General features: G+C 41.1%; 3 protein-coding genes across 7 annotated transcripts; 2 read left to right on the top strand and 1 right to left on the bottom strand.

The window, feature by feature from the left end:
* Nucleotides 1-329: 329 nt before the first annotated feature.
* Nucleotides 330-4,822, bottom strand: LOC115692143 (beta-glucosidase 13-like). 3 transcript variants are annotated; one of them, XM_056314490.1, is made up of 14 exons: nucleotides 4,617-4,822; nucleotides 4,202-4,278; nucleotides 3,945-4,008; nucleotides 3,712-3,774; nucleotides 3,529-3,600; nucleotides 3,322-3,399; nucleotides 3,151-3,238; nucleotides 2,816-3,056; nucleotides 2,529-2,644; nucleotides 1,578-1,798; nucleotides 1,444-1,475; nucleotides 1,259-1,364; nucleotides 1,051-1,159; nucleotides 330-759 (listed from the first exon to the last, which is right to left on the bottom strand). In XM_056314490.1, exons 1-14 carry the CDS (start codon nucleotides 4,720-4,722, stop codon nucleotides 585-587), a joined length of 1,548 nt encoding a protein of 515 aa, XP_056170465.1. In that variant the 5' UTR covers nucleotides 4,723-4,822; the 3' UTR covers nucleotides 330-584. The 3 variants fall into 3 exon arrangements, 2 of the variants coding, with proteins under 2 accessions (XP_056170465.1, XP_056170467.1); XR_008817193.1 differs by having other exon boundaries at nucleotides 639-759; nucleotides 940-1,159; XM_056314492.1 differs by lacking the exon at nucleotides 3,712-3,774 and having other exon boundaries at nucleotides 3,529-3,604.
* A 1,829-nt stretch (nucleotides 4,823-6,651) lies between these two features.
* Nucleotides 6,652-10,511, top strand: LOC115662488 (mitochondrial pyruvate carrier 1). Of its 3 annotated transcripts, none has more exons than XM_030584639.2 (5): nucleotides 6,652-6,824; nucleotides 9,530-9,638; nucleotides 9,759-9,813; nucleotides 9,909-10,044; nucleotides 10,228-10,511. In XM_030584639.2, exons 2-5 carry the CDS (start codon nucleotides 9,546-9,548, stop codon nucleotides 10,265-10,267), a joined length of 324 nt encoding a protein of 107 aa, XP_030440499.1. In that variant the 5' UTR covers nucleotides 6,652-6,824; nucleotides 9,530-9,545; the 3' UTR covers nucleotides 10,268-10,511. The 3 variants fall into 3 exon arrangements, with proteins under 3 accessions (XP_030440499.1, XP_056170468.1, XP_056170469.1); XM_056314493.1 differs by having other exon boundaries at nucleotides 9,514-9,638; XM_056314494.1 differs by lacking the exon at nucleotides 6,652-6,824 and adding an exon at nucleotides 7,633-7,677.
* A 3,952-nt stretch (nucleotides 10,512-14,463) lies between these two features.
* Nucleotides 14,464-26,575, top strand: LOC115662158 (uncharacterized). The gene is made up of 13 exons (XM_056314743.1): nucleotides 14,464-15,548; nucleotides 16,334-16,520; nucleotides 16,842-16,987; nucleotides 17,073-17,140; nucleotides 17,502-17,604; nucleotides 18,174-18,295; nucleotides 21,984-22,177; nucleotides 22,231-23,336; nucleotides 24,274-24,460; nucleotides 24,754-24,899; nucleotides 24,998-25,065; nucleotides 25,428-25,530; nucleotides 26,114-26,575. The coding sequence occupies exons 1-13, from the start codon at nucleotides 14,517-14,519 to the stop codon at nucleotides 26,237-26,239; spliced, it is 3,588 nt and encodes a 1,195-aa protein (XP_056170718.1). The 5' UTR covers nucleotides 14,464-14,516; the 3' UTR covers nucleotides 26,240-26,575.
* The last annotated feature ends 1,211 nt before the right edge of the window (nucleotides 26,576-27,786 follow it).

Genomic DNA, 27,786 nt, shown 5'->3' with positions numbered 1-27,786 from the left:
ATCTTTATGATTTGAGTTAATTAACGTTCAGTTTTTGGGCCTGGGATAGGTTATGGATGAAGAGAGAATCACAAGTTTGTCTAGTGAATCGATTGAGAGCTTCTTGAATCGTGAGACCCTTTTTTGTGAAATACCACTGTTGACTTTGAGATGAATATATTAGGTAATGGCGGTCTAGCTTGTTATCTGAATATATACTCACCAAACTGATGAATGTGTAGTATTCTTATTCATTCTGAGATTTTTGGGGTCATCCCTTGGAATATATGATCATTAATTCGGATTGAGTTGCCTATAATTGCGGCCAATTCCCTCTAAAGATCATCTCATCTGTGCAGTCCCAATGCCACATTATACATTCAGACTCCATGAGGGCAATCAGTTACAGTGGCAATGGTGAATTATTGAAACTCTTCAAATTATTATAGTACTAGTCTGACAAATGACAATCCTCAAGGTAACGTGTACTTCCAAAGAGGATATCACTCTGATAAACAGTAGTACAGCTCGCTATATGATAAGAAGATAAAAACAGAATATTCAGACTAAGGTGACAACAGTTGAGAGCAGCCAGTTAAGGTTGGTCATTGGTTATCTTGGAGAAAAGCCTTGTACCACTTGGCAGATGCTTTAGGAATGCGTTTGAGGTTGTCCTTATAGTCAGTGTAGTAGAGCCCAAACCTCGGTACAAAGCCCGACGCCCATTCCCAGTTGTCAGCGAGTGACCAGTGAATGTATCCTCGCACATTCACCCCGTTCCTGCATTGCCCAAATTGATCAGTTTGATAAGTTGTTACCGGGTGTTGGCTTCGAGCAGAGCTAAATTAAGAGTTTAAACTAGTCGCCGTAGTAAAAGTGGATCAAGCCACGACTTGCCACACGTATGCAATCACGAAGAACCGATACCTTGGTGTGAATGCAAAGAAATATTCCTCTCACCCTCTTTTGACACTTGTAGCAAATCCAACACACGGTTAAGAAGATGCTGCATTGCAGTGGCAGATAACCGAACTAGCGACGATCGCAAATGTGATGGAGTTGAGGACTTACTTCATCGCTATAAGGAGACGTGCGAGATGCTGCTTCAAGCAATCAATCCTGTGAGGATCATTCAGTGCACTGGCCAGTGGACGGCCCTCTACCTTTGCTTCAGTGACACCTGTAATAAAACATGTTTCCCGAGTAAAATGGGTTACTTCTATATGGGAGGTCCAAATATATAATCTGGATGATATATCACTAGAAAAGCGACTCCTACCGTTCTCAGTAATGTAGATCTTTGGGTTTTGGTACTTCCGCTTTATATAGTCCAAAATTTGCACCAGACCATCTGGATACCTATATATCCACGCAATCCCTTCAGCCTGAAAATGAAGATTCGTTTATTCTGGTAATAAGGTTCGACTGTCATGTGCTGCAATGAGGTTGTAAAAGCATATGTACCTTTGCACCAATTGGTATGCCGTTCTTGGTTGCTGAAAATCAGAGAAGTGGGTTAAAAATGACGGATTATCATACCTACTCGTCCAAATACATCTTTCATGATCTTGGCATGGTAAAGATATGGCTCGTCTTACCAGATTCCTTCACGAATGAGTCGGTAGAGTAGCTAGTTGGCACTTTGCGTTCGTCTTCTGGGACGTTTTGAGCATAGGTCGATGAATAGTAATTGATACCGATGAAGTCGAAAGACCCCTTCATCAGCTGCTTCTCCTCTGCAGTGAAAGTGGGTAATCTGTCTTTCACCAAGCTTCTCATTGTGCTTGGATAATCTCCATTCACCAAAGGATCAATGAACCTATTGAGAAAAAATGGCTTTTTGTCGAGCTTCTCCGAAAATGAACTATTGAATGGGGAATGAACTAGCACAAAATTCATGTGGCATCTATTTTCTGAAAGGCCGCTGGTTGTTCAACTTATATCTAAGTAGTACCGTCAACATGGATGCCCAGAATAGGACAAAAAGAAGTAGAAAAAACGTTACGCATTCCCCCTAATTCAAAAGGAATTGATAGAAATGAAATAATATATCCCCTAGCTAGCAAGAGCAGAAATAGTGGTAACTCTGTATCGATTCAATTTGCAAAGGCAATTCATCAGGCAATAGTAAGGGCCTTTTGTGTTCTCCCTGGTACGGGTAGAAAAAATTGATACACAACCCATCCTCTATTGAGTAATGCCCGAGTGGCAGCATCAATAAATGACTCGACCAAGACTAAAAGGATGGACTCTCCTGTCGACAGAGGCGAGCTTCAAATTTAGTGCCCTTCGATGAGTGAGTTGTAACATCGCTGAAATATGTCATTTGAATGCCAAGAGATGATTTTGGTTATGTGACTTAAGCAAGGCTAATGTGGAAAACCATGACTAGATAGGTAACTGAAACGATGTCTTATAACCAAGTATATGCACTTATAAATGTACGAACAATGTCATTAGACATCCGAAATCTCATTCGTTGTAGCTATATAAGAAGAAGGTATGTAAATCTGATCACGTCCACATGTGGAGATGGAAAGTTCACTCACCAACCCAAAGCAAAGTCGATAGCTCTTTCTGATGCAGCTTTGTCATCTAAGCTATCAGAGTATGGCACACAATTTTTTCCCACTAGGGTAATTCCAATTTCTCCTTTTTGGTCAGCCTGCAGTAGTATATAACCGTCGGGTAAATAGATTTCTGCGAGAACAGAAACACACAAGTCCAGCATTTGCGCAGAGTGTTGATTGGACAAAATGAAGGCAAAAACCCAGCATTAATTTGAACTGGTGCTTAATGGCATGCATAAGGGAACTCATATCGTGCGTTGACTCACCTTAAATTTTTCTCTGTAGAGGTTAACAGCAGTTGCATGTGCAAGCAAATGAATGTGGCTCACAATGTAAGGCTCTGTAGAAGAGTTACCGGCTCGACAATGTGAACACCGACCTGGTGCAGCTACTCCAAGGTCATGCCCAAAGAGCGCTGCAACTAGTGGCTCATTCATGGTAATCCAGTTCTTTACCCTATCTCCATATGTCCTGAAGCAGATCTCGCAGTAGTCCCTAAAATCGTTCCTGCATATCCAAGGAAACACCAAACCAAAACTTGTGCTTCATTGTCAAGAACTAATCCTCAAACCATTTAATCTACAGAGTAGCTCGTGCTTACAATATGGAACGGCTCAAGAATCCGGCATACTTGTCCTGCAAGGCTTGAGGGCAGTCATTGTGCATCAATGTGACAAAAGGTCTGATGCCTGCAAGTAATCACAGTGTAAGAATAGGACAAAACAACTTCCCAAAACAACGGTATCTCTCGGTGTCATCGTCATTGTCTTACCGGACGCTACCAGTTCATTTATCAAATTGTTGTAATAATCAATACCCTGTTGGTTTATACCACCACTGACTGATCCTCCTGCATGGGAATTTAGAGTGGCAAGCAGACCAGACCAGCATTAGAGTCTCTTCATCGGCTAATGCTTGATATCTTTGCATGCAATAAACATACGGTTGGAAGATCAAATGATACCAGTACGGTACTTACGAGGAAGAATTCTGCTCCAGGAGATGGAGAACCGGTACGTGTTTACCCCGAGTTCCTTCAAGATTCTTACATCTTCCTGTACACATGATGATAAATTTATCATATGCAGAAGACTGATTTATCTCAGGTTGTACAATGAACTATGTTGTTGTCTATGGTTAAAAAAAAAAGATGGAAGTCGACTCGCCTTGTAACGATTATATGAGTCTATAGCAACCAATGAATTACTCCTATCATCGATGTTGCCTGGGTTTGTGAAATTCAGGGAACAAGATAAGGAAAAACTAAAACAAGTCAGTATGTTTAGCTATAATCAGAAAGCTGCTTACAGGAAAATCAAATTGTAAGGCATATAGAAATATAATCATAAAACAATAAATAGTCGAAGTAAAGAAAGAAAGAAAGAAAGAAAGAACCTGGAGTGGCAGCATACTGATCCCACACGCTTGGTCCCTTACCTCCTGCTGCAGATCCTTCGATCTGTATAATAACAATTTGTGGTGCTTGTTACGCAGGAAAAACGAAAAAGCCACACTTGTTCTGCTGTTTAGGCCATAATAAATCATGTAATTGATCAACATGAACTCACATTTTCTAGACATGTATATGTAAGATTGAACAAATACTGACATACTAGTCTTCATACATTTATCATGTTGAAACGGATATTCACCTGCTGAGCAGCAGTGGCAACTCCAAACAAGAAATCATTTGGGAAGTCTGACCTCTTGACAGTTGGTTCTTCTATCACTGCACAAAGACATAACCTTAATATCTTCGAAAGATTTAGAACATCGTTGAACTACCGGTTAGAATATTCTTTCACAAGATACTAAAAGAAAAGATCAAGTTGTTTCCAAAAGGATTGAGGACTAAGGAGGACGTTTAGACCATTCTTTCTCCTGTATTGTGATTAATAAACATGAACATGCGTTTGGGTCAATCATAAAAGTAAGCCATGCATGTTACATCCAGATAATCTACTCATAGATTATCCTCTAAATTTATGTACCTGATATGTCCCATGCTAGATTTCATAAAGAAATGCACTCAAAGAAAAGGAAAAAGAGAGACCAAAGGCAACCAACCATCGGCCGCCTCCGTCGACGACGCCGACGAGATCAAAACAAGCAAAACGACCAAGTAGAATGCGAGTAAAAGGGTCATTGTGGGCAATGGCCACGAAGATGGCATGATCAATGATACATTTGAAAAGAGAGATTGGGGTGGGTGAAGAACTAAATACCAGAAAGCAATCTCCTTTTAATAGTAAGAACGAGAAACGGCAATAACCAACTTCAAACACAACGCTCCTAAAATGGTAAAAGCTCGTTCATCTGACAACTCTTGAACTTGAATCATACCCTTTCATCTCAAACACTCTTCAAACCAAATTCCTGTTACTCCCTCTCCCAACCCAACTCTCCAGTAGCCTTCTAATTTCCACTCCGGATATGGATGGTTTAATCCATTTTCTTTAATCTAACAATAGGGCCTCGCATAGCAAAAAACATTCTCCAAGGAAACCCATTGACGACATAAAAAAAATTTGTAAGAACTACGTATTATTTAAACCGAAAAAAGCTTTGTTTGATTTGTAGCAAAAACATCGTTGAACTGCTGGTTAGAATATTCTTGCACAAGATACTAAAAGAAAAGATCAAGTAGTTTCCGAAAGGATTAAGGACATAATGAGGACGTTTAGACCATTCTTTCTCCTGTATTGCTATTAATAAACATAAACATGCGTTTGGGTCAATCACAAAAGTAAGCCATGCATTATACATGCAGAAAATCTTCTCAGAGATTATCCTCTAAACTTGAGTATCTGATATGTCCCATGCTAGAATTCATAAAGAGATGCACTCAAAAGAAAAGGAGAAAGAGAGACCAAAGGCAACCAACCATCGGCCGCCTCCAAAACAAGCGAAACGAGGAAGTAGAAAGCGAGTAGAAGGGCCATTGTTGTTGATGGTGATGAAGACGGCATGATCAATGAAGCATTTAAAAAGAGAAAGTTGGGGCCGGTGAGTTACTGAATGCCCCAAGGCAATCTCCTTTTGAAGGCAGGAACGAGAAGAGGGCAATAACCAACTTCAAACCCAACGCTCCTAACATGGTAAAAGCTCGTTCATCTTACAACTCTACTTGAATCGTACCCTTACATCTCAAACAGACTCTCCAAACCAAATCCTGTTACTCCCTCTCCCAACCCAACTCTCTAGTAGCCTTCTAATATCCAATCCGAATATAGATGGTTGCATAGCAAAAGCATTCTCGAAGGAAACCCAGTTATTAAGAACTACGTATTATTTAAACCGAAAAAAGCTTTGTTTGATATGTAGCAAAAGTAAAAAAAGTAATTTTCTTTTTGTTTACCGGCCAATATATGTGAATTTACCTGTTAATATTTGTACGTTGAAGTTAAATGCGTATATCGCAAAAATCAGATTAAAAAAAACTAAAAAGATAAAAGTCAATCCAAACGGACTCTAAATTATTTTGTTTGGGCTTGTAAACATGACATATGGAACACTGAAACGAAAAATGAATCATTTGTAGACCTTGTTGGGCCTATGAATCTGCTGCATTCTGAAAATGAATAATTTGCCAAAAGCTTCACATTAATGAAGGTGGAGTTGATGGGGAAATTTTCGCTATTCATCTAGCATCTTAAAATTCACAATAAGTGACATGTTAGATTAATTGCGAATGAATGCCATCGAGGATTGATGAAACTCGCTCGATTATTGATAATGGAGATTTAGTGTGGCATAGTGGCTTTAAGCCGAAATTATTTGAACACATCGAAATATAACCAAGTTTAAGTATGTTTATTAGATTATCTGATGGTATAAAGTAAGTGAAACCTCGACTTTAAAGAAAATAACGAAGAAATGAAGGCTTCGTTTGTATAGCAAAGTATAAATGGTTCGGAAAATATTTTCCCGAAAATGATTGATCATATCGCTTACAAGAATGAATAAACCAAAACATATTTTTACCGTTCATGAAAATATTTAGATATAAATTATTTTCGATAAATAAAATATTTTTTATTAGTTAATTATTTGAAGCGATAATTTTTAGAAAAGCGTATTTTAAATACGGATCCGCAGTTACGGGAGAGGGAGGGGATATACAGTCAGACCAGCAGAGTCAAAGAAAGAGAAACAGGGGAGAGAGGCCTTCCTTCGAGATTTCAAGCGCGAATCTTGCACAACTGGTGACAAATTGAAGGTTGTTGATACGGAATCTGTGATTAAGCATTATATCGGAAGAATATCTTCTCTGAGGTAATGCTCAGCAAGTGCCATCCTCTTCCGAACTCTTTTCTTTTTTGCGGATTTCATGGAGCCCTTGTAGATTTTGTGCTAAATTTTGGTTTTTTTTGCTTCTGTGATTTGATGGTTGCATTGGGATTTTAAGGTGTAAAAGGAGAAGCTTGGATTGGGCAAGATGATTTGAACCCTGATTTCATTGAGCTTGGTTTCAAAGGGTTTTTTGTTAGATGGGCTAAAGTAGCGATCTTGCTGTCGAGCGGGTAGAGTTTTTGGTTGATTATTTGGACGGATGATTTTGGTTTAGGTTGTCCAGCTTTAAGGGTAAACTTTTGTGCTTCGTTTTCCGTAAGACTTGAAATAAGTAAGTAAGTCATATCACTAAGTGGTCTGATGCTGTAACTGTTGGTGAGTTTTTTTTGTAAGCTTGATGTGCTAAAAATGAAGGAAAATTATGAACAGAAAAGAAAGGAAAAGCTGGGCAGCAACTGGACCAACTTGGTCGTGAACTTTGAGTGCTGGAAATAGACTTCTGAAGCTTCATTTTGAATGGAAAATGCACTCAACTTTCACCCCTATAAGTTGTCGAAGTAATTTGGTGATTAGGGTTCAAGGTAGTGAGTTTTGAGTCGAGAAGTTTGAAGAATTAAAATGATATGCAGTCCGTCCGAAGCTGGACTGAGGCCTTTACGTGTGGATTTGGTACTTAATCCATGAAAAAAAGAGAGGCTAAATTTAAGTATCTAAATGTAGTTAAGAAAGAAAGAAGTTATTGGTTGACGATGGATGATTAAAATGGTGATTTTAGGTGACTTGGATTAAGGGAATATTTGCTGGGCCGTCTTGAAATCAAGTTCTTGGACCTTGTGTGAGTTAACTCTCTTGGTGTGAAATTGTTTGATCCCCCTAGCACTCGAGTGATTGAGTGTTGGTGTTAAATATTACTATGGTGAATTGTGTCTCTCCTCAAGTGAATGTGCGCTACATGTAATATATGATCAGTGAGTATATCGCATTACACGTGTTTGATGAATTGTGGCGATATGACTATGGCTGATGGTATATGCTCATGTGGATTGATGCGAATCACATTGTGTGCTAATTGGTCTATGTGGGTTTTAGCTATTACCTCGTTGTTGTTCTTATTTGCCGCTCTCACGAGCGAGGTCGTTAAAACGACTTTCTATGTGATTTAATGGGAACCTGTGTTATATGTTATATGACCGGACTTCAGTCCTTTATATCAACACCTGTTGATCGTGGAATCTAAGAAGTTGTGGCTAAGTGGATAAGTGCCACTCTTTCGAGGAATCCTTCATCAATGGTTGTGAATGACTGATTTTTTCTCAATTTTTGACCTTGGTTCCGTAGGAGCAAGTCAAAACGATTGAGGAATAGAACCATCTGATTTGATTCGTTCTCAATAGTCATGAGAGCAATACTCTGCTCTCAGGATGAGTCTCTAGCCAGACCCTAAAATTTTCTATACAAACCCACTTTTGTGTGCTTCATTTGATTAATGTGTTGTTTGTAGCATTCATGTGAAACTCATTTCATCTGCATGTTTGATACACGTGTACCTTGCGTCAATTGTGAAGGTGACTACTTATATCAAGTTATCTCTTTCAGACCTTGAAATTTCACTGATTGAAGTGGTGCTGCTCACCCCTTATTTAACATTTTCAGTTTTAGCTTAGAGGGTGTCTTCGTCACTTCTGGAGAGTTTATTGGGAAATTCTCAGGCACTAGAAGTCAAAGTGGATTTAGTTGGAGTTAGAGTTGATCAACAAATACTTAGCGTGTCCCCTTGCCAATTTATGTATAGAATTGATTTGTGGTCTACGTGGGCCAATAGTCCCTGTTTTGTCGTACAAATATCACTAGTTCCATCATGGCCAACAGTGAGCCTCCATGTTCATGTCCTGTAAATATGTTAAAGTTACGTTATTGATCAGCCGATTGTGTGCCTCCCAGGCTTTTCTATTGTTGAGACTTGTACATCAGCCAAGTTTGACCCAAGCCTTGGATCTGTTTTTGAAATGGCCTGCTGTGTACCTATTATATATGCATGCTATGAGAAAAATTAGGATTTTCCTTTACAGGTTGATTGATATATCAGCTATGTAGGGGGGACTCTGTCTGCTTTTCAATAAAATTATACTTTTATGTATTCGCTCCGCTGGTTTATAGTAGCCCCTTGGCATTTGCACATAGCGTTATCATGGGGTTTTGGGTGTTACAGCTCAACTCAACAATGCGCAGGAAAGGCTAGTGAATCGACATTTTTTGAACAATTAGCTTGTCCCCCCCTCCCCCTCTCTCTCTTTATCTTTTGGGCCAGTATCTATGCTTGCCCTTAGTCCTTGCTAGTTATTGCCTTTGTAAGAGGTTAGATTGTTCATGATATTGCTGTCTGTCTGGTGTGGCCATTGTTGTAGCTTTTATTTGAACTTAATCGAGAATATAGTGGGCTTTTGCACACTCAGGTTGCCATAGTTCTACCTAGTATAAGCACCCAGTGAGCAATAGATGGTGATTTGCACAGAACAGACTGCTTCTAGATCCATGGCTATCTCCTGTCATTCAGAAATTTAACCTATTTCTTGCAAGAAAACTGTTCCCCGATTTGTGGTTGACCATTCTCCAAGTTTGCATGAGATTTACCTCTACATATTATTGGGAGGCAAGCTTCTGATATGTCCAGTGTGAGTTTTCTGCAGGAATTACCTGCTATAAATGGCTTCTTTCCGAGCTTTCTTGAACAGTCCTGTTGGCCCCAAAACTACTCATTTCTGGGGACCAGTTGCAAACTGGGGATTCGTGGCTGCTGTATGCTTCTGCTCCATAATTTCTATTTCCACATGCGGTCACATGTCACTAGTGAAACATCCTAAAGCCTGGATCTTCAGCTATTTCACTAATGTTTAACTTATTTGTTGCTTCCAATAGGGATTGGTTGACATGCAGAAACCGCCAGAGATGATATCTGGCAACATGACAGCAGGTTAACAATTTCCGCTCCAAAAAAAGTAATCAATGTTATTATCTTCTTATCATGTCCAGCCAGACTCTGTGTTCACCTTTGTGTCTTGATTGCAGCCATGTGTATATATTCTGCACTGTTTATGAGGTTTGCGTGGATGGTGCAGCCGCGGAACTACCTACTTCTTGCATGCCATGTCTCAAATGAATCTGTCCAGCTCTATCAACTATCACGCTGGGCAAGGGCTCAGGGGTAAGTTCCTATTGCAACACTGGTTTAATACACTCTCCACCTGTCACCTCAAGTATGCACATATAGATCTGTTTAGCTTATTAGGTTTGATTTGTATCATTTGACTTTAGTTGCGTCGTGGCTTTGACTGGGAGATGCATAAACAGGTAAACATTGCGTGACTTGCTATTTTCTTTGTTATAGGTACTTGTCCCAAAAGAAAGACGAAGCCTCGTCGCAATAATATGTTGCTGGGTCTTTCTTTCCCCATTTCGTTGGTCTTATGGCAATTTCGTTACTGAGAAGCTTGCTTTCATGCTATCTAAACAGTAATTTGCTGGTCTTTAGTGATCGCAACTTGATATGTATATTTTCGCGTTGTAATTGACGATTTACTTTCAGCAAGTGATGCTTGCATGGAAACTTGATCTCCTGTTGGACTTGGATGCACAATAATACGACTCGAACCGTCGCATTGCCCTGAAAAATTGCAATATGGTTGTGCATTAGGCATGGTATTGGTCGGCATGGTTCAGGAGGACAGGTATGATTATAGGTATCGGCACATAGGACTACCCTGTCCGCTGTGGTTTAAGTGGAGATCAGATATCAGGATTTATGAAAGTGTTGTGCATGATAATCCATCAGTCGAAGATTAATGGGATAAGTGCACTAAAAGCCCTAAAACTTATCACGAAGGTGCATTTGAGTCTTAAAACTTTTAAAAAAATGCAATCAAGTCTTAAAACTTATCACGAAAGTGTAATTAAGTCCTAAAATTTTCAAAAAGTACAATCAAATTCTAAAACTTATCATGAAAGTGCAATCGAGTTTTGTAACTTTCAAAATGTGCAATCTATGAGATGACTTAATTGTACCAATTTGATAAGTTTTAGGATTTAATAATATTTTTTTAAAGGTTTAAGGACTCAATTGCACTTTCGTTACAAGTTTTAGGATTTGATTATATTTTTTGAAAGTTTTAGAACTCAATTGTACTTTTGTGGTAAATTTTGAGATTTTTAATGCACATATCCTAAGATTAATTGTTTGTGAGGAGATGGGACAGGAGGCAGTTCATGTGGTTTCATGGTGGAAACTTTCCTCTTAGCAATTTTAATTTGGTGGTTGGCTGGGTTATATCTGGTCCCCATCATAACTGGTGGGGCTTGGAGATGATTAAACAATGCATGCTTATGTTCCACGAGAGGTGAACAAAGTTATTTGATGTATATCTATTAACAGGAGATCAAATAAGTCGATTCTCGTGGTCCCACATTCATGTCGGTCTAGTCATCTTGTTCTCTATGTTTAGTTCAAGCGCCGGTTTCATTGTAGTAGGATGTGGCCGGTGCTATCGCATCAGGATTCAAGTAATCCTGTGGATAGGTGAGCACTGAGCAGTGCTTGAATTTTCACAGATTTACGCCTGTAATGCATTTGAATTGGCTTCTGGAGATGATTTTGAACTGATTAAACGAATCGGCTCGACGAAACTTCAGGTTAAGAGCAAATCTGTTCGATTGGGTTTAGGTCTGATTCCAATCTTAAGTTAAAGAACGTTCTCTTGTTCCCTATTCGAATAAAATTTGATGTATCGAGTATGGGCTTCGAAATCTTCACCCATCAATTCTTGTTTAATCTGAGCAAGTGAATATGTAAGTGCATTGATGTAAGGCAAATAATTCGGAGACGCATATCGTTGGTTTCGATTGAGGTGAGTCAAATCAAAACCAAATTAATCGAGCAATCAATTTACCAAACTTGAAGATAGCATTCGATTCGATTCGGGTTATTGGTTTTAAGTTGGGAAAACACCACCAAAAACCTCAAACTATGTCACTTGTGATAAATTTATCCTGAATTTTTTTTTATGACACGAAAAACCTCAAATTATGCTACTTGTGACACATTTACCTCACAATACTTTTGCCCAATGGTATTTTCGTCTTTTTCCTTTTTCTGTTTTTTTTTTCCTTTTTTTTTCTTCTCTCTTCCCTCCGCCGGCCATGGCGGAGGGAAGCCGGCGAGGGTGGGCGAGGGCAGCCCTTGCCGGACTTTGGCGAGGGTGACCCTAGCCCGACACCGGCGAGGGTCTCCCTTGCCAGATCCGACGAGGGTAGCCCTCGCCCAAACCCAACCCCAGCGAGGGCCGCCCTCGCTGGCTTCCCTCCGCCATGGCCGGCGGAGGGAAGAGAGAAGAAAGAAAAAAAAAAGAAAAAAGAAAACAAAAAAAGGAAAAAGACGAAAATGCCCTTGGGAAAAGTATTGTGGGGTAAATGTGTCATAAGTGATATAGTTTGGGGTTTTTCATGTCGTAAAAAAAAGTTCAGGGTAAATTTGTCACAAGTGGCATAGTTTAGAGTTTTTGGTGATATTTTCCCTTTTAAGTTATTGATCTAAAGCTTTTCTTGAACTCCTCGTTTCCTTACGTTATATATCGATCCTATGCACATTGGGGGTACTACTAGAGGAGCTGTTGAGTAAACTACAGAAGGTAGGGGGTGAGCGGTTTCAGGTTCCTTACAGGTTTCACATGGAACCCGGAACCTACCTTCGGGTACAGGTTTCCCATTTTTTGAGACCTGGAACCTACCAATCGGAATCTGGAACCTGGAATCTACCCTGTCACAGGTTCCAGGTAGGTTCTAGGGTCTAACAGGTTCTTCTTTTTTAATTTAATTTTTAGTTAAACAAAACGAAAATAAACGCAACGAAAATTAACAAGCTTGTCATTCACCAAAGAGAATACAAAAGACTAGTTTTCCTGACATTGTAGTTCAAACAAATACAATCAAAATGATAAGTCATTGCATGAATCAATACTAGGGGCGAGCGGTTCCATATTCCGTACAAATTCTACCTGGAACCTGGAACATACCCATGAGAACTTGGAACCTACTCTATTATAGGCTCCAGGGTCTACCTAGGTTTCACTTGTATTATTAATTGACAATTGCAGTGAATCATTACCTTTAATGAGTACCACTTGCTATTAGGATCCATTGACCACAACTTATATTTAGACACACGAAAAATATAAAACATTAAAAAGTTATAAAATGAAAGCTCAAACTAGTGGTTCTAGATTATACACTCATCATCGAACGCCATGAAACACCGCAGTATCACGTGAAGACATAGACTAAGAAAAAACACAAAAAACTTGTTTAGGTTTCAGGTTCCACCTACCTAAAACCTGGAATCGACTCATCGAAACAGGTTTCCCAATTTTTGAAACCTGAAATCTACCCTGCATATTTTGGAACTTGGAACCTATAGCTTCCCACCGATCAAGTTCTCAAGTTTCATGTTCTATCTTAGAACCATGCTCACCCTTAAAAGAAGGTCATGCTTCACGTGGATGAGGAGTCTGTCCAGCGGAGTAAGAAGAAACGTACTCCATGTCCTCCAAACCTAATAGTCGTCTCGATTGTATATAATCGAGAGGACTATTAGGAAATTAGTCGATCCGTCGTCGTCTTCATCTACAATCGAGAGGACTATTAGGAAATTAGTTCGACAATCGAGAGGACTATTAGGAAATTAGTCCGTCGTGGTCTTCATCTTCTTCTTCTTCGTTCTCAAGTTTCATGTTCTATCTTAAAACCATGCTCATCCTTAAAGAAGGTTGTACTTCACGTGAATGGGAGTCTATCCGCGGAGTAAGAAGAAACGTATTTCATGTCCTCCAAACCTAATAGTCCTCTCGATTGTGTTTAATCGAGAGGACTACTAGAAATTAGTCCGTCGTAGTCTTCATCTACAATCGAGAGGACTATTAGGAAATTAGTCCGTCGTGGTCTTCATCTTCTTCTTCTTCGTTCTCAAGTTTCATGTTCTATCTTAAAACCATGCTCATCCTTAAAAGAAGGTCGTGCTTCACGTGAATGGGGAGTCTGTCCGGCGGAGTAAGAAGAAACGTACTCCATGTCCTCCAAACCTAATAGTCCTCTCGATTGTGTTTAATCGAGAGGACTACTAGGAAATTAGTCCGTCGTCGGCTTCATCTACAATCGAGAGGACTATTAGGAAATTAGTCCGTCGTGGTCTTCATCTTCTTCTTCTTCGTTCTCAAGTTTCATGTTCTATCTTAAAACCATGCTCATCCTTAAAAGAAGGTCGTGCTTCACGTGAATGGGGAGTCTGTCCGGCGGAGTAAGAAGAAACGTACTCCATGTCCTCCAAACCTAATAGTCCTCTTGATTGTGTTTAATCGAGAGGACTATTAGGAAATTAGTCCGTCGTCGTCTTCATCTTCTTCTTCTTCGTTCTCAAGTTTCATGTTCTATCTTAAAATCATGCTCATCCTTAAAAGAAGGTCGTACTTCACGTGAATAGGGAGTCTGTCCGGCGGAGTAAGAAGAAACGTACTCCATGTCCTCCAAACCTAATAGTCCTCTCGATTGTGTACAATCGAGAGGACTACTAGGAAATTAGTCCGTCGTCGGCTTCATCTTCTTGTTCTTCATCTTCATCTTCATCTTTTCACGATGGCTGAAGCTAGTCACCACGCTAAAGAAGTCGATCCCACCAATGGCTTCTGCGCCAAAACCAAGACCTTCCGCAGCCTCAGGCCATCCCTCCCTCTCCCTCCTCCTTCCCTCCCCGTTTCGCTCACCGACTTCCTCCTCTCCATCCTCCCCTCCTCCTCCTCCTCCTCCTCCTCCTCCTCCGCCTTCCTCGTCGACGCCGCCACCGACCGCCGGGTCACCCCCCCGTGCTTCATCTCGCAATGCCGCGCTCTCTCTTCCTTCCTCGCGACCCGCTTCCCTTCCCTCTCCAAGAACGACGTCGCCCTCGTCCTCCCGCCTCCTTCCCTCCACGTCCCCGTCGTCTACTTCACTCTCCTCTCTCTCGGCATCGTCGTGTCCCCCGCGAACCCCCTGAGCTCCGCCTCCGAGATCCGCCACCTGGTCGGGCTCAGCAACCCCGTCGTCGCTTTCGCCACCTCGCAAGCAGCTCGGAAGCTGCCGACGCTCAGGCATGGCACCATCCTCCTCGACTCGCCCGAGTTCGAGTCCGTTTTCACCCGGGACGGCCCGAAGGAAACCGATCCCATTCTCCGCAATGTCAACCGGGTCACACAGGCGGACCCCGCGACGATTCTCTACTCTTCGGGCACGACGGGCCGGGTCAAGGGCGTACTCATGACCCACCGAAACATGATCGCGGGGCTCGCCAGCCCTCGCCCAGCCGAGGCTGGCCCGAACTCCGTTCTGCTCTTTCCGCTTCCCCTGTTCCACGTGTACGGGTTCATGGCGATATTGAGAGCGTTTGGGTTGGGGGCGACGGTGGTTTTGATGGGTAAGTTTGAGCTCCAGGCCATGCTGAAGGCCGTGGAGAAGTATGGAGTCGACACGTTGCCGGTGTCGCCGCCGGTCGTCCTCGCGCTGGTGAAGTCCGAGGTTACTGAGAAGTATGACCTCAGCTCGCTCCACACCGTCGTGTGTGGCGGAGCGCCGCTTGGGAAGGAGGTTTCTGAGCGGTTCCATCAGAAATTCCCGAACTTGGAGCTGGTGCAGGTAAAATGCTAGTAGTCTAAAGATGGCCGATTCTCAAATAGAACTAAAAACCAGCCTGAAATAACGGCCGGCTTTGGACATCGTTGATCATCCCTACAGAACACGATCCTTTTGTTTTCCTCTGTTTCATTTTATGTCAAGGTGATAGTGGTTAGTTTTTGCATGTTTAATCCGTTTCAATCCAGTCCAAAGGTAAACTTTCTTAAGCCAAAGTTCGTGAAATCTGCGAGAAATTACTGGTGCTTATAATGACCAGGTAAAAACCGAACTAATGTCTTAAACCCCAAATCGTTTACCACTGGACCAATTACTCAAATGCCAAAATGCTTGGGCATGATTTCTTTATTAGTAGGACATTCTTACTACACGACACTATTGCTTCCATTGGCGGCTAGTGTTTTCCTAGGATGAGCACTGTGTCTGCTTATAGACAACTGATTGTGTTATATGAGATCAATTTCATGTTACCCGACAACGTTGTCTAGGGGTTAGACACATTCTTGAATCAGAAACACTAAATCAAGGATCAATCGGAAGGTGCATTACGTACAAATGTACACTCTGAAACTTAACTTTGTACTAGTAAGCTTACCCCGGTAGGTATTGCGTGCGTACCATGACAGTGCCGTACTGCAACTTTGGGAGACGACACGGAAGAGTTGGAGAACCGAGAATATGAGGAAGCAAATACTGCACTTAGTTTTGAGTTGATGGATGCGAAAGATCAATAGATGTAAATGACTAATGGCTTTGTCAACTGTGAAATGTCCGAATAAATTTTTCAGGGTTATTCAATGACAGAGAGCCTATTAGGAAGTAGGATGATGGGGCCTGATGAGACCAAGCAATATGGCTCCGTGGGTCGCCTCTCCGAGGATATGGAAGCCAAAATAATGGATCCTTTTACTGGAGAAGCTCTACCTCCAGGCTGCAAAGGCGAATTGTGGATGCGTGGCCCAGCCATCATGAAAGGTCAATAGTAATACCACAACCTCTCATCCTGGATTGCTTTCCTCCTGGAATCTGTGAAGAAAACCTGTCTGGAGTTCCATTGCACTTTTTGTTTGAGCACATCAAGTTAGGAAACGCCCGTCTTTCTATTGAAATACTGACTTGCTTACAAAAAATTGCCGTGCAAAATTCGATATCCCGGTTTCTTCAGACATCGACAGTTACTATGCTGCTTCCTGCACAAGGATTCCTCATTTCACTGCTTGAAAACTCCTCTTTGAGCTTCACGTATCACTTGCAAAACTCGGATGTTGTTCTGAATTTTTTTTTGATTCCATGTAGGTTATGTTGGAGATGACAAGGCAACGGCTGAGACATTGGATCCTGACGGTTGGCTAAAAACTGGCGATCTTTGTTACTTTGACTCAGAGGGGTTCCTCTACATTGTGGATAGGCTAAAGGAATTGATAAAATACAAAGCGTATCAGGTAGCTGCGGTCATAAGGAATCTTTTGCTGATGAAATCTGATGCTTCCCATTTTTTTGTTATCTCATTCTCATCCCATCCAGCAGGTCCCACCTGCTGAATTGGAGCATGTACTTCAATCTCATCCTCAAATTGCGGAAGCTGCAGTGATACCGTAAGCTCCAGTGATTGTGTTATGACCTTCATAGAAGCATTGAGTTTGGCTGAGCCAAAGTTTCTCTGTCTTATTTTTATTCACCATTCACTGATCTTTAGATTACTTGGAGGACATGCAAAGTATTGGTTAGTCGATGTTCAAAAGGTCGAGAGTAATCCTACCATTGTGCGAAACGATGATTGCCAGAAGATGTCTTATTGTGTCTACATTTACTTTTGAAGCAAATCTTTATCTGCTTAAAATGTACTTGTCAAACTTTGGTGTGTTGTGAGATCCATAAATGTGCTTTCTTTTCGGCTAAGTGGCTCATTGCGCAAGTAACCAACGAGACTAATCCAAGTGTATTGCTTGGAATCAGGTATCCTGATGAAGAGGCAGGGCAGGTTCCAATGGCTTTTGTGGTGAGGAAGCCTGGTGCATATGTTGCAGAATCTGAAATCATGGAGTTCATTGCTGAACAGGTATGGTCCTCCTGGATTCATCTGTTTTAGAAGACGCTTCTTCAATTTTTAGATTTTCCTGGGGAAGGAGAGGAGTTGATGTCTTGAAGATGTCAAACGCTGACGCATCTATTCATTGGCAGTGAGAACAACTAGGACTATTTTTCTGGATCTCATAGTGGACGCTATTTGATTCCCAATCACTGACTTGTTTGGCAACTGGTGTTCTTAAGAGCATGCGAGAGATCGTTTGAGTACCCCGATAAGGAAATCGAGTTTTAATATCTCCTAAGAAAGCTTCTGCTCCAACTTTAGTTCTACTCCATGCTACCAATGTTTTTTTCTTCCTCCCCTTTAACCCACAGTTTGTCACATAACTTCTCGGCGGGCAGTAAATGCTACTAGATCCATCCAACAAGATTGACTTGGTCTTTCGTACTACCTTTGCTCGACTTGCTAAAGCTTACTCAGATAACATAGCTCGATCAGATGACTTGTTCCGTTTGAATAGCACATGTCGGTGTTCAGCCCAGTCCGAAACTATAGACAACTCTACTCTTTTCTTTGATTACATGAAACTCGATTTGCAGGTCGCTCCATACAAGAAGATAAGGCGTGTTGCTTTTATCAGTAGGATCCCCAAGAATCCCGCAGGAAAAATCTTGAGAAGGGAGCTCATCAGTCATGCTTTATCTGCTGGTTCAGCAAAACTGTAAAATCTTTGACCAGGAAAAGAAGTATAAATTTTTTTTAAAAATTAAACAGGCCATTATTATCAGTTCTCCTCTGTATTTGGCAATTTGCTGCTCCACGGTATGCATGTCGTACTTGTTTTTGGAAGTGATTGACCATTCCTTACTGAAGACCAACATGAACCTGCGAATTGTCTGCTCCCGACTGAATTTTATGCCAGTTCTTTAGGGAAGCCGTGGTTGTTAATACTTGCCTAAAGTGGTCGAGTTCGATTCTCCATCCGAGCCTTTCGATTAGATGCGAAGATTGACCCTATTATTGCGTTTTCTAATTGTTTTTGGATGAAATATGGCATTATCATCACCTCTGTGTTTGGTGCTCCAATCATTGTTTTTGGATGAAAAATTCATAAGGTATGAATGCATACAAAACCTATCTTATCAGTCACCTTATATAGATTAGCTACAAGACTTATATGGAGCACTATCGTTGAATTTTTCTCCCTTGATCCAATGTCTGAAATGCATCAAAAGAAGGATTTAATAATTGAACAATATCGAATGTATTAAAATTGATATAAAAATAAATAAATTTAACGATGTGAATCGTTTTATTATATAGGTCATGCTTAATGTCAATATCCACCTAGCTGTTATTTCACAATATATAGTCGAGTTGCTAGGCTCATCAATTAAAATTTTTTCATGATAAATACTAAAGTCGTTAGGCACATCAATTGGTATATGCACAACTTCCTGCCTAGAAGCTCCTGCCCTTCGCTTCGACTCTCTCTCTCGGCAAGTTGGGTCTTTCTTTCCCCATTTCATTTGTCTTGTGGCGATTTCCTCGCAGGAGTTCCTGAGAAGTTTGCTTTCATGCTATCGAAACCGTAATTGGCAGGTCTTGAGTGATTGCGACTCGATTTGTATATTTTCGCGTTGTGATTGATGATTTTTTTCTTTCAGCTAGTGATGCTTGCATGGAAATTTAACCTCCTGCTGGACTTGGATGCACAATAATATAGCCTTGAGCCGTTGCATTGCCCTGAAAAATTGCAGCATGGTTGTGCACCAAGCATGGTTTTTGTCGGCATGGTTCAGGAGGGCAGGTATGATTATAGGTATATCGTCACATGGGACTACCCTATCTGCTGTGGCTTAAGTGGAGATCAGATATTAGGATCTGCGAAAGTGGTGTGCATGATAATCGATCCGTCAAAGATTGATTGCTTGCGGGGAGATGTGACAGGAAGCAGTTCCTGTGGTTTCATGGTGTAAACTTTCCCCTAGCAATTATAGTTTGGTGGTTGGCTGGTTATCTGGTCCTGTCATTACTGGTGGGCCTAAAGTGGTTGAATAATGCATTCTTAATTTAATTGATATTAATTAACAGGAAATCAGATAAATCGATTCTCGTGGTCCCACGTTGACGTCAGCCTGGTGTTGCGCTCTATCATGAACAAGCTTTTTCCTGTACTTGGTACAAGTGGCAACGTTTGATCTCTTGACAATCGTATCTATTCTACCTTATAGAAGACACTATATTGTACTATTACCTCTGTTAAAACGGTTTGCCCCCAGATCTATAATTTGATGTCATGTCACTTCACGGCTTTGTGTCTTTTCAATTCCTCTTGTTATAAAATTGGGGATAAGTGCGATAAAAATCTTAAAGTTTATCAAGAAAATACAATTGAAAGTTTTAGGACCTAATTATACTTTTATGATAAATTTTAAGACTTTTAATGTACTTATTCATATAAAATTGAATCAAAAACTTTGATAGCTCTCCATAATTCACTTCTCTTTATACCGTAGGTTATTAAAAGCCCATAGATCTTAAAGTGGTGGGTGGATCTTGGAATATGTTTGACCACTCGAAGTGATGAGATTTGCTTTTACTCTAGCGATACGAATACTATGATTAGATCAGCAGATCTCTTAAGATATTCGGGATCCGTTTGTTTTGCAAAAATATAAACGATTTAGAAAATATTTTTCTAAAAATGATTGGTTATATCATTTGAAATAATTAGCTAGCAAAAAATGATTTCATTATTGATAATAATTTATGCTTAATATTTTTCGTAGACGATGAAAATATTTTTCATTGCAAAAAATGAATCTTTCAACAGTAAAAAAAGACATCCGGTTGAGATCTGATGTGATAAAGCAATTGCTTAAATATGAAATTATGTCCATTAATTATATGAAGTTAGAAGTGAATTCGACCGATCCTCTAACTATACATCGAGGGGAATGAGACTTAAGGTAGTTGAGGAAAATCAACAGTGATGATAACCCAACTTATGTGATTGGCGAGCCTATAAATTAGATTCATATGGGTAATAACAAGTTGCGTGTTGATCTAGTGATGCACTATTAAAATAGTGCAAGATTGCAATGAAAGAGTAGTTGAGCTAATCTCTTAATAAATTCCATAGCCATTATTGGTGATGTATTAAACTGAAGAATATACTCACCTATATAAGTGTGGAGTGGGGCCGCTCTATGAGAATTTTGGCAAAATCTCTAAAGCACTTACGAATAATTAGGCATGTGCATGGCCTATTGTCACACAACCATGTTGAACAACAAATTTATGGAGGTGTAATGTGATTGGTGAAAATTATAATTTAAACAAGAAATTCTTCATAAAAGTATTAAACTTCACCCATGATTTCATGAATTATATTTCATTTTTTCTAGATCTGGTAGCCCAAAAGGCACTATATCCAATGCATTGCATTTCATTAAGTTTAACCCAACATATATCTTTCCTTACTTTTCAAAACTTTTGAAATATGTGGGGAATTGTTGAATATTTCAATAGTTTTGAAAATCTTAAAGCAATTGTTTTGTAACGGTTTTGACAAAAGTGATGACTGTCGTCAATTTGTAACAGTTTTAAAAAATGATTATTTTGCAACGGTCTTATAACGAATTTATAACGCCTGATTTATTTATTTATTAACCCTTTATTCATTAGCTTATAAAGAGAATCTTCAAATCACAATCAAAATATATCAAAAATAAGAAATTAATTCCTTTTTTTTCCATTTATTTGCTTGGTTTTACATATTACATTGTTTTGTTTCTATTCCCTCGATTACTTTGTGCAGAGTAAAAATGAACATCTGTTGTATCCTGAAACTATAGCCACTTGAGTCTCACGTATCTAGTTTTGTATTTCGAGGGACAGAATAATCCTTAAGATGGTGCTTGCATGCCTTGAATATTTATTCTTTTTTAACAAATTTTCCTGCACTCCAAACCTAATAGTCCTCTTGATTGTTTAATAGAACGTCTATGATTGAGGCAATATCCTTTTCTTTCCCTTTTGTTTTCGGCTAAAAAATTGCCAGGCCCATAATCTGAAATGTCGTGCTTCACGTGGATCCAACTTTTAGACCATTAAAGAAAGAAGCAGCGTGTTATAATGTACAGAAGATATGAAATGTTTCTAACGCGAAGAGGTGTCCTTGGCCTAAAATACCCTACGAACATTAGTTTCAAACAGTACCTCGAGCTTCATAGTCGATGTCAAAGGGCATTATCTCAGATATAGCCCATCTGAGGTATTTTTCCCTAATCATAATTTTTGACTTTTACTCATGACTTGATGATGACTTTGAACTCCACGCAAGGAAATTTTTTTTTCTGAATTTTCATCGTTTTTACCCAATCTCCTTTCACTTCCCATGACAGGATTCATCATCCAGACCCAAAAGCGAGAATCCCCCGGGATGGGCGCATGGTCCGGAGGAGAACAGGCACGTCTGACGTGCGTAGGCTTGCCATCACTTTCAATGCCAAGTGTTGTTGGGGAGAGCGCATGAACATCACCCGTCAGCTTCTCGGCCATGAACAGTGTAAGCGTAAGGAAAGTGTAATTCTTGTTGGTAATTTTGTTCATATGTCATGTCATCTCGTGCTTTTGAGGTTTGACAAAAAGGAAAAATAGTGAGTGTTCGTCGTCGTCCCCATCACCTTCTTCTTCATCTTCTTCTTCATCTTTTCACGATGGCTGAAGCTAGTCACCACGCTAAAGAAGTCGATCCCACCAATGGCTTCTGCGCCAAAACCAAGACCTTCCGCAGCCTCAGGCCCTCCGTCCCTCTCCCTCCTCCTTCCCTCCCCGTTTCGCTCACCGACTTCCTCCTCTCCATCCTCCCCTCCTCCTCCTCCTCTTCCGCCTTCCTCATCGACGCCGCCACCGACCGCCGGGTCAACTACCCGTGCTTCATCTCGCAGTGCCGCGCTCTCTCTTCCTTCCTCGCGACCCGCTTCCCTTCCCTCTCCAAGAACGACGTCGCCCTCGTCCTCCCGCCTCCTTCCCTCCACGTCCCCATCGTCTACTTCACTCTCCTCTCTCTCGGCATCGTCGTGTCCCCCGCGAACCCCCTGAGCTCCGCCTCCGAGATCCGCCACCTGGTCGGGCTCAGCAACCCCGTCGTCGCTTTCGCCACCTCGCAAGCAGCTCGGAAGCTGCCGACGCTCAGGCATGGCACCATCCTCATCGACTCGCCCGAGTTCGAGTCCGTTTTCACCCGGGACGGCCCGAAGGAAACCGATCCCATTCTCCGCAATGTCAACCGGGTCGCACAGGCGGACCCCGCGACGATTCTCTACTCTTCGGGCACGACGGGCCGGGTCAAGGGCGTATTCATGACCCACGGAAACATGATCGCAGGGATCGCGGGCGCTCGCCAAGTCGAGCCAGACGCGTCCGTCGAGCCCGGCCCGAAGTCCGTTTTGCTGATTCCGCTCCCCCTGTTCCACGTGTACGGGTTCGTGGCGATATTGAGAGCGTTTGGGATTGGGGCGACGGCGGTTTTGATGGGGAAGTTCGAGCTCGAGGCCATGCTGAAGGCCGTGGAGAAGTATGGAGTCGACACGTTGCCGGTGTCGCCGCCGGTCGTGCTGACGCTGGTGAAGTCGGAGCTGATCGGGAAGTATGACCTCAGCTCGCTCCGCACCGTCCTGTGTGGCGGAGCGCCGCTTGGGAAGGAGGTTTCCGAGCGGTTCCAGCAGAAATTCCCTAACGTGGAGCTGGTGCAGGTAAAATGCTAGTAGTGCTAAAGATATTAAAACTAACATTAGCTTTCATATTTTGTAATTTGTTTGGCCAAAAAGATAATTAACCCCTTAATTTTAATCCCGAAAAAGAAATGGCCGATTCACCGATAAAACTGAAAATCGATCTGAAATAACTGCCGGCTTTGGACATCGTTGGTAATCCATACAGAACACGATCCTTTTGTTTTCCTCTGTTTCATGCTATGTCAAGGTGACGGCGGTTAGTTTTTGCATATTTAATAATCCGTTTCAATCCCGTCGAAAAGATAAACTTCGCTAAGATAATATCTCAATCAAGATATAAACAGTCAAAGGGAGATAAACATGCAATACATGTGGGATGTGTAAGAAATTACTGGTATTTCTAATGATGAGGTAAAGGCCAAACTAAAGTCTTAAGCCCCAAATCGTTTATTACTGGACCAATTACTTACACTCCAAAATGCTCGGGCATGAATTCTTTATTCATTTAAGAACATTTTTACGACACGATACTATTGCTTCCATAGGCTGCTAGTTTTTCCTAGGATGCTAATGAGTTTTGAGCACTGCGTCTGCTTAAGGATAATTAATTGTATGATATGAGCTCAATTTCAAAGTACCCGACGACGGGGTCTAGGAGTTAAGACACATTGTTGCATCAGAAATACTAAATCAATGAATCAATCAAAAGGCGCATTACCTACATATAATTGCACTCTGAATCTCAATTTCGTACCAGTAAGCTTACCCCGGTAGGAGCTGCATGCATACCATGACAATCCCGTACAGCAATTTTGGACGATGATGACACGGAAGAGTTGGAGAATATTAGGAAGTAGATACCGCACATAGTTTTGAGTTGATGGATGCGAAAGATTGATAGATGTAAACGACTAATGGCTTTGTCAACTGTGACATGTCTGAATGAATCATTCAGGGTTATGCATTGACAGAGAGCCTATTAGGAAGTAAGATGATGGGGCCTGATGAGACCAAGCAGTACGGCTCCGTGGGTCGCCTCTCCGAGAATACGGAAGCCAAAATAGTCGATCCTGTTACTGGAGAAGCTCTACCTCCTGGCTGCAAAGGCGAATTGTGGCTGCGTGGCCCAGCCATCATGAAAGGTCAATAGTAATACCACAATCTCTCATCCTGGATTGCTTTCCTCCTGGAATCTGTGAAGAAAACCTGTCTGGAGTTCTGTTGCACATTTTGTTCGAGCACATCAAATTAGGAAATGCCTGTCTTTCTATTGAATTACTGACTTGCTTACTGCGTGGTTTCTTGACATCGACAATTACTATGCTGCTACCTACATAAGGATTCCTCTTTTCACTGCTTGAAAACTCCACTTTGAGCTTCATGTATCACTTGCGAAACTCGGATGTTGTGCTGAATCTTTCCTGATTCCATGTAGGTTATGTTGGAGACGACAAGTCGACGGCTGAGACATTGGACCCTGACGGTTGGCTAAAAACTGGCGATCTTTGTTACTTTGACTCGGAGGGGTTCCTTTACATTGTAGATAGGCTGAAGGAATTAATAAAATACAAGGCGTATCAGGTAGCTGCTGTCATATGGAATCTTTTGCTGATGAAATCTGATGTTTCCCATTTTTCCTTAGTCAGATTTTGTTATCTTATTCTCATCCCATCCTACAGGTCCCACCTGCTGAATTGGAGCATTTACTTCAATCTCATCCTCAAATTGCGGATGCCGCGGTGATACCGTACGCTCCAGTGCTTGTGTTATGACCTTCATAAATGAATTGTGTTTGCATGAGCCAAAGTTTGTCTATCTTAATTTTGTTCACCATTCACTGATCTTTTTATTATTTGGAGGACATGCAAAGTATTGGTGAGTCAATGTTTAAAAAGGTCCAGTGTGTCCTACCATTGTGCGAGATGATGATTGACAGAAGATGTCCTATTGTGATCCACATTTACTTTTGAATCAAATCTTTATCTGCTTAAAATGTACTTGTCAAACTTTGGTGTGTTGTGAAATCCATAAATGTGCTTTCTTTTCGGCTAAGTGGCTCATTGTGTAAATAACCAACGAGACTAATCCAAATCTACTGCTTGGCATCAGGTATCCTGATGAAGAGGCAGGGCAGGTTCCAATGGCTTTTGTGGTGAGGAAGCCTGGTGCATATGTTGCAGAATCTGAAATCATGGATTTCATTGCTGAACAGGTATGGTCCTCCTGGATTCATCTGTTTTGGAAGACGCTTCTTCAGTTTCTAAATTTGCCCGGGGAATTAGAGGAGTTGATGTCCTGCGGATGTTAAATGAAAATGCTGAGGCATCTATTCATTGGCAGTGAGAACAACCAGGACTCTATTTTTCTCTACATAGGGGACACTATTTGATTCCCAATCACTGACTTGCTGGGCACCTGGTTCTTAACAGCATGCGGGGCGATCGGTCGAGTACCTCAATAAGGAAATCGAGTTTTAATATCGCCTAAGAAAGCTTCTGCTCCAACTCTAGTTCTATTCCATGCTGCTAATGTTTTTGTTTTTCCTCCACTTTAACCCAAATTTGTCACATTACTTTTCGGCGAGTGGTCAATGCTACTAGATCTACCAACAAGATTGATGCGTTCTTTCATACTATACCCTTGCTTCACTTGCTAAAGCTTACATAGGTAACATAGCTCGATCGGATGACTTGTCCCATATGAATAGCACAATCAAATTTGCTGGGTGTTCAGCCCTGTCCGGACCCATAGACAACTCCACTCTTTTCTCTGATGACATGAAACTGGATTTGCAGGTTGCTCCATACAAGAAGATAAGGCGTGTCACTTTTATCAGTAGCATCCCCAAGAATCCCGCAGGAAAGATCTTGAGAAGGGAGCTCATCAGTCATGCTTTATCTGCTGGTTCAGCTAAATTGTAAAATCTTTGACCAGGAAAAGAAGTCCCATTTGTTTAAGATAAACAGGCCGTTATTATCAGTTCTCTGTATTTGGCAATTTGCTGCTCCATGGTGTGTATGTAGCACTTAGTTTTTGGAAGTGATTGACCATACCTTACCGAAGACAAACATAAACCTGCCAATTGTGAAATCCCGACTGAATCTTATACCAGTTCATTAGAGAAGCCGTGCTTGTTAATACTGGCCTAAAGTGGTTGAGTTCGATTCCCCACTAGAGTCCTTCAGTTAGATGCGACAGATGAGCCTATATTCTTGTATTTTGTCATTGTTTTTGGATGAAATATGCCATTATCATCACCTCTGTGTTTGGTGCTCCGTGGGATGCAGAACGGTTGTTGGAAATGATTGATCATTCCTAACAGAAGACATATTATGAATCCGCAATACAGGGCAGCCTCTTGTGAATGTGTACATTCTGTTTAAGCGTCTAGTCTCTATTGCCCGCGTCTCTAGTTTGCTTATTCCCTTGTGTCGAATTGCAATGTTGATCTAGGGAAACTATTCTGGCGATTTTGTGGTGAGGGGAGACGTTCATAAACGTGAGTTGGCTTTCGGATTACATATATATATAAAGAGCGTATAAATCTTTTTGTCAAGAAGCGTGGGATATTTCAACAACACCGATGACTGAATTTAATACTAGTTATCGGTTTTACTTATCTAAAGTGGTTGAGCTCGATTCACTGCTTGAGTAGCTTTAGATGCAAAGGTTGGCGATATTGTGTTTTCAAGTTAAACGGTAACCTTTCGGTATGGTTGTGGCACTGCTGGCGATGACGTGGACAACTTTTAATAATATTTTGGGTTAATATCATGAAAACCTGATCAGTGAAATTTCAAAACTATTTTTTTTAAATTATAAATTTACAACTATTTTAATATTTTTTCTAAATTTTTAATATTATTATTTTTTGAATTTTTATTAATTTTTTTCTTTTTTTTTCCTTAATATTCTTCATCTTCAACCTTCTTCCAAGCCGAGGGCCCCAGTGAGGCTCGACTCGCGGCGTGGCGAGGCTCGACTCGCGGCGTCGAGGTCAAGCCTCGCCGGATCGCGAGGCTCGCCGCCGCACTCGCCAGGCCGGGTCGAGCCTCGCGGCGCGCCTCGCGATCCGCGAGTTCGAGCTCGCGCGGGCGAGGTCTCCCCTGCCCGAGGTCGCCTCCCGCGGCGGCGGGCGAGTCCGCCAGCCGACTCGCGCCAGGCCGTCGCGGCGACCAAGTTGAAGATGAAGAATATTAAGAAAAAAAAAAAAAAAGAAAAAAATTAATAAAAAATTGAAAAATAAAATAATATTAAAAATTAGTTGGGAAATTCAAATATCTCTTGGTTTGGTGGTCAAAAATATTTGTAAATTTGTCACATTTTTGGGGTTTTTAGTCAAAAAAATAGAATGTCAAACCTATGCATTAGTTTCGTATTAACCTAATATTTTTAACATTTTTCGAATATTTTTTAAGTTTTTTATATTTTTTTTCTTTTCCTTTCTTCTTCCACCGGTGACAGTGGA

The sequence above is a fragment of the Syzygium oleosum genome, unplaced genomic scaffold (assembly GCF_021117445.2).
Source record: "Syzygium oleosum isolate NSW1041296 unplaced genomic scaffold, Sole_v2.1 Sole_v2.09, whole genome shotgun sequence".
Lineage (NCBI taxonomy): Eukaryota > Viridiplantae > Streptophyta > Magnoliopsida > Myrtales > Myrtaceae > Syzygium > Syzygium oleosum.
Note: the sequence above shows the minus strand (reverse complement) of the source record. Positions and strands in the feature narration are given on the sequence as shown.

Coding starts and splice junctions, on each gene's coding strand:
- LOC115662158 (XM_056314743.1), top strand. CDS start 14,517: ATGGCTGAAGCTAGTCACCACGCTAAAGAAGTCGATCCCACCAATGGC. Junction 17,141..17,501: donor GCGGAAGCTGCAGTGATACC/GTAAGCTCCAGT, acceptor GCTTGGAATCAG/GTATCCTGATGAAGAGGCAG. Junction 24,900..24,997: donor TAAAATACAAGGCGTATCAG/GTAGCTGCTGTC, acceptor CCCATCCTACAG/GTCCCACCTGCTGAATTGGA.
- LOC115662488 (XM_030584639.2), top strand. CDS start 9,546: ATGGCTTCTTTCCGAGCTTTCTTGAACAGTCCTGTTGGCCCCAAAACT. Junction 9,639..9,758: donor ACTGGGGATTCGTGGCTGCT/GTATGCTTCTGC, acceptor TGCTTCCAATAG/GGATTGGTTGACATGCAGAA. Junction 10,045..10,227: donor CGCTGGGCAAGGGCTCAGGG/GTAAGTTCCTAT, acceptor TCTTTGTTATAG/GTACTTGTCCCAAAAGAAAG.
- LOC115692143 (XM_056314490.1), bottom strand. CDS start 4,722: ATGCCATCTTCGTGGCCATTGCCCACAATGACCCTTTTACTCGCATTC. Junction 3,239..3,321: donor AAATGAACTGGTAGCGTCCG/GTAAGACAATGA, acceptor GATTACTTGCAG/GCATCAGACCTTTTGTCACA. Junction 1,365..1,443: donor GCATACCAATTGGTGCAAAG/GTACATATGCTT, acceptor CTTCATTTTCAG/GCTGAAGGGATTGCGTGGAT.